Source organism: Bubalus bubalis, chromosome 16 (genome assembly GCF_019923935.1).
Source record: "Bubalus bubalis isolate 160015118507 breed Murrah chromosome 16, NDDB_SH_1, whole genome shotgun sequence".
Taxonomy (NCBI): domain Eukaryota; kingdom Metazoa; phylum Chordata; class Mammalia; order Artiodactyla; family Bovidae; genus Bubalus; species Bubalus bubalis.
This window is the reverse complement of record NC_059172.1, coordinates 34,214,902-34,217,314: the sequence shown is the minus strand read 5'-3', so window position 1 is coordinate 34,217,314 and position 2,413 is coordinate 34,214,902. Positions and strand designations below refer to the sequence as shown.

Here is a 2,413-nt window from a genome sequence, read left to right as displayed (position 1 = left end):
GCTCCCCCATCCCTGGGATTCTCCACGCAAGAACACTGGAGTGGGTTGCCATTTCCTTCTCCAATGCATGAAAGTGAAAAGTGAAAGTGAAGTCGCTCAGTCATGTCAGACTCTTCATGACCCCAAGGACCACAGCCTACCAGGCTCCTCCATCCATGGGATTCTCCAGGCAAGAGTACTGGAGTGGGTTGCCATTGCCTTCTCCTACTGAGCAGTTAATACGTCAATCACATTAAAACACACTGAGTTTTCAGTTCACTCAGTTGTGTCCAACTCTTTGCAACCCATGAACTGCAGCACAGCAGGCTTCCCTGTCCATCACCAACTCTTGGAGCTTGCTCAAACTCATGTCCATCGATTGAGTTTTAATTTTTACAAATTGAAATAGCCGTGTCTGGCTAGTGGCAGCCACATCAGATGTAGCAGTACTAGAGAAAATATACAACTTGTGTGATTAATAGGAGCATTGGAAATTGTATGCTCTATTTTATTTACCCAGACACCTAAGTCTGAGATTTCTGAACAGAAGATTGGCTTTTATGATTGTGAGTTTAACTTAATTATGTAGAAAAGGTACCAAGGTTTATTTTAAAGAAAATGAATTGGCTTAAATGTATTTTTACTTCTTTTTATCAGGGTATTTGACATCACCATGAACACAGAAAACACTAGCTTTTCTCTGTTCTTTTATGAAACTGTCTTGTAATATCCATTTTAATGATGTGTAATGTTCTATCTACTAAATGAGATTAAGCTCCTTGAGGGTAGAAATGTGGGTTATGCTTCTCCACGTCTATGAGAACTAATAACTGATTTTGTTCAAGGTCCAGCAATGGAAATAAGGGCTAATGCTCCCAGGAAGTTGTACATAGGAGAAGCTACCTTGTAAAAACTGATGAAGGAGAATTTCCAGGAACCATGGCAGCCTCTAATATTACCTCAACCCATCCAGCTGCCTTCTTGTTGGTAGGAATTCCAGGTTTGGAGCACCTGCATGTCTGGATCTCCATTCCCTTCTGCTTCGCCTATACTTTGGCTCTTCTAGGCAACTGCACCCTTCTCTTCATTATTCGAGGTGATGCAGCCCTCCATGAACCCATGTACCTCTTTTTGGCCATGCTGGCAATCATTGATCTTGTCCTCTCTTCTACAACACTTCCAAAAATGCTGGCTATTTTTTGGTTTAGAGATCGAGAAATCAACTTCTATGCCTGTCTGGTCCAGATGTTCTTTCTCCACTCCTTCTCCATCATGGAGTCGGCAGTGCTGCTGGCCATGGCCTTTGACCGCTATGTGGCCATCTGCAAGCCACTGCACTACAGCACCATCCTCACCGGGCCACTTATCACCAAGATCGGCTTGGCTGCTGTGACTCGGGCTGTGACACTAATGACTCCTCTCCCCTTTCTGCTCAGACGCTTCCACTACTGCCGAGGTCCAGTGATTGCCCACTGCTACTGTGAGCACATGGCCGTGGTGAGGCTGGCCTGTGGGGACACTCGCTTCAACAACATCTATGGCCTTGCTGTGGCCATGTTCATAGTAGTTTTGGACCTGCTTTTTGTTATTCTGTCTTATATCTTCATCCTCCAGGCGGTTCTACAGCTCGCCTCTCAGGAGGCCCGCTATAAGGCCTTTGGGACCTGTGTGTCCCACATAGGTGCTATCTTGTCCACCTACACACCTGTGGTCATCTCCTCAGTGATGCACCGTGTGGCTCGGCGGGCTGCCCCACATGTCCACATACTGCTTGCTATCTTTTATCTTCTTTTCCCACCCATGGTCAACCCCATCATCTACGGTGTCAAGACCAAGCAGATTCGTGATCATGTGCTGAGTCTATTCTGGAGAAAGAATGTATAGATATAAACTTTTCTTCTTAAGCACTAGTCCTGAACCCATCAGTCCAGTGGATACTGAACTGAAATGGAGAGGAAAAACCTCAATAGGAAAATTTGAGTTTGGCAGTCCTCCAGTGTAAGTCCCATTCCTCACAAATCCAGTCAGATCAAACCAGGTATGTTCCTATAGTTTCATAGCAGAGGTCTGACCTATTCTTGTAGGCTCATCACATGCATAAGGACAACATAAAGACCCTTCCAAAGCATTTCTGTCATCTAGGTGAAAAACAGTAGAAATACTGGCTGAGATTGGTACAAGAAACTGAGATTTTGGTCAGTTCTTCATCTAGACTGAGAAATTGAAGCACAAATTTTAAGACCCATATGCCAATACCGCAACTAGTACTACTGAAATTGCCTCCAAATCCTTTCTGATAAGTGGACTTTAGCCTCTACCACTCTTTAGCCAACTACCACTCAATGTTATTAGCTCTACAGTTGAACAGCTCATGTCTAATGAGTCTTATTCCTCCCATTGAGTCAGTTTCTGAATTCCTTTCAGACTCATACTA

At 44.3% G+C, this 2,413-nt stretch overlaps 1 protein-coding gene across 1 annotated transcript; it reads left to right on the top strand.

Annotated features, from left to right (window-relative positions):
- Positions 1–918: 918 nt before the first annotated feature.
- Positions 919–1,863, top strand: LOC102409855 (olfactory receptor 52K1). Its single transcript, XM_025265890.3, has one exon. It carries the CDS (start codon positions 919–921, stop codon positions 1,861–1,863), a length of 945 nt encoding a protein of 314 aa, XP_025121675.3.
- The last annotated feature ends 550 nt before the right edge of the window (positions 1,864–2,413 follow it).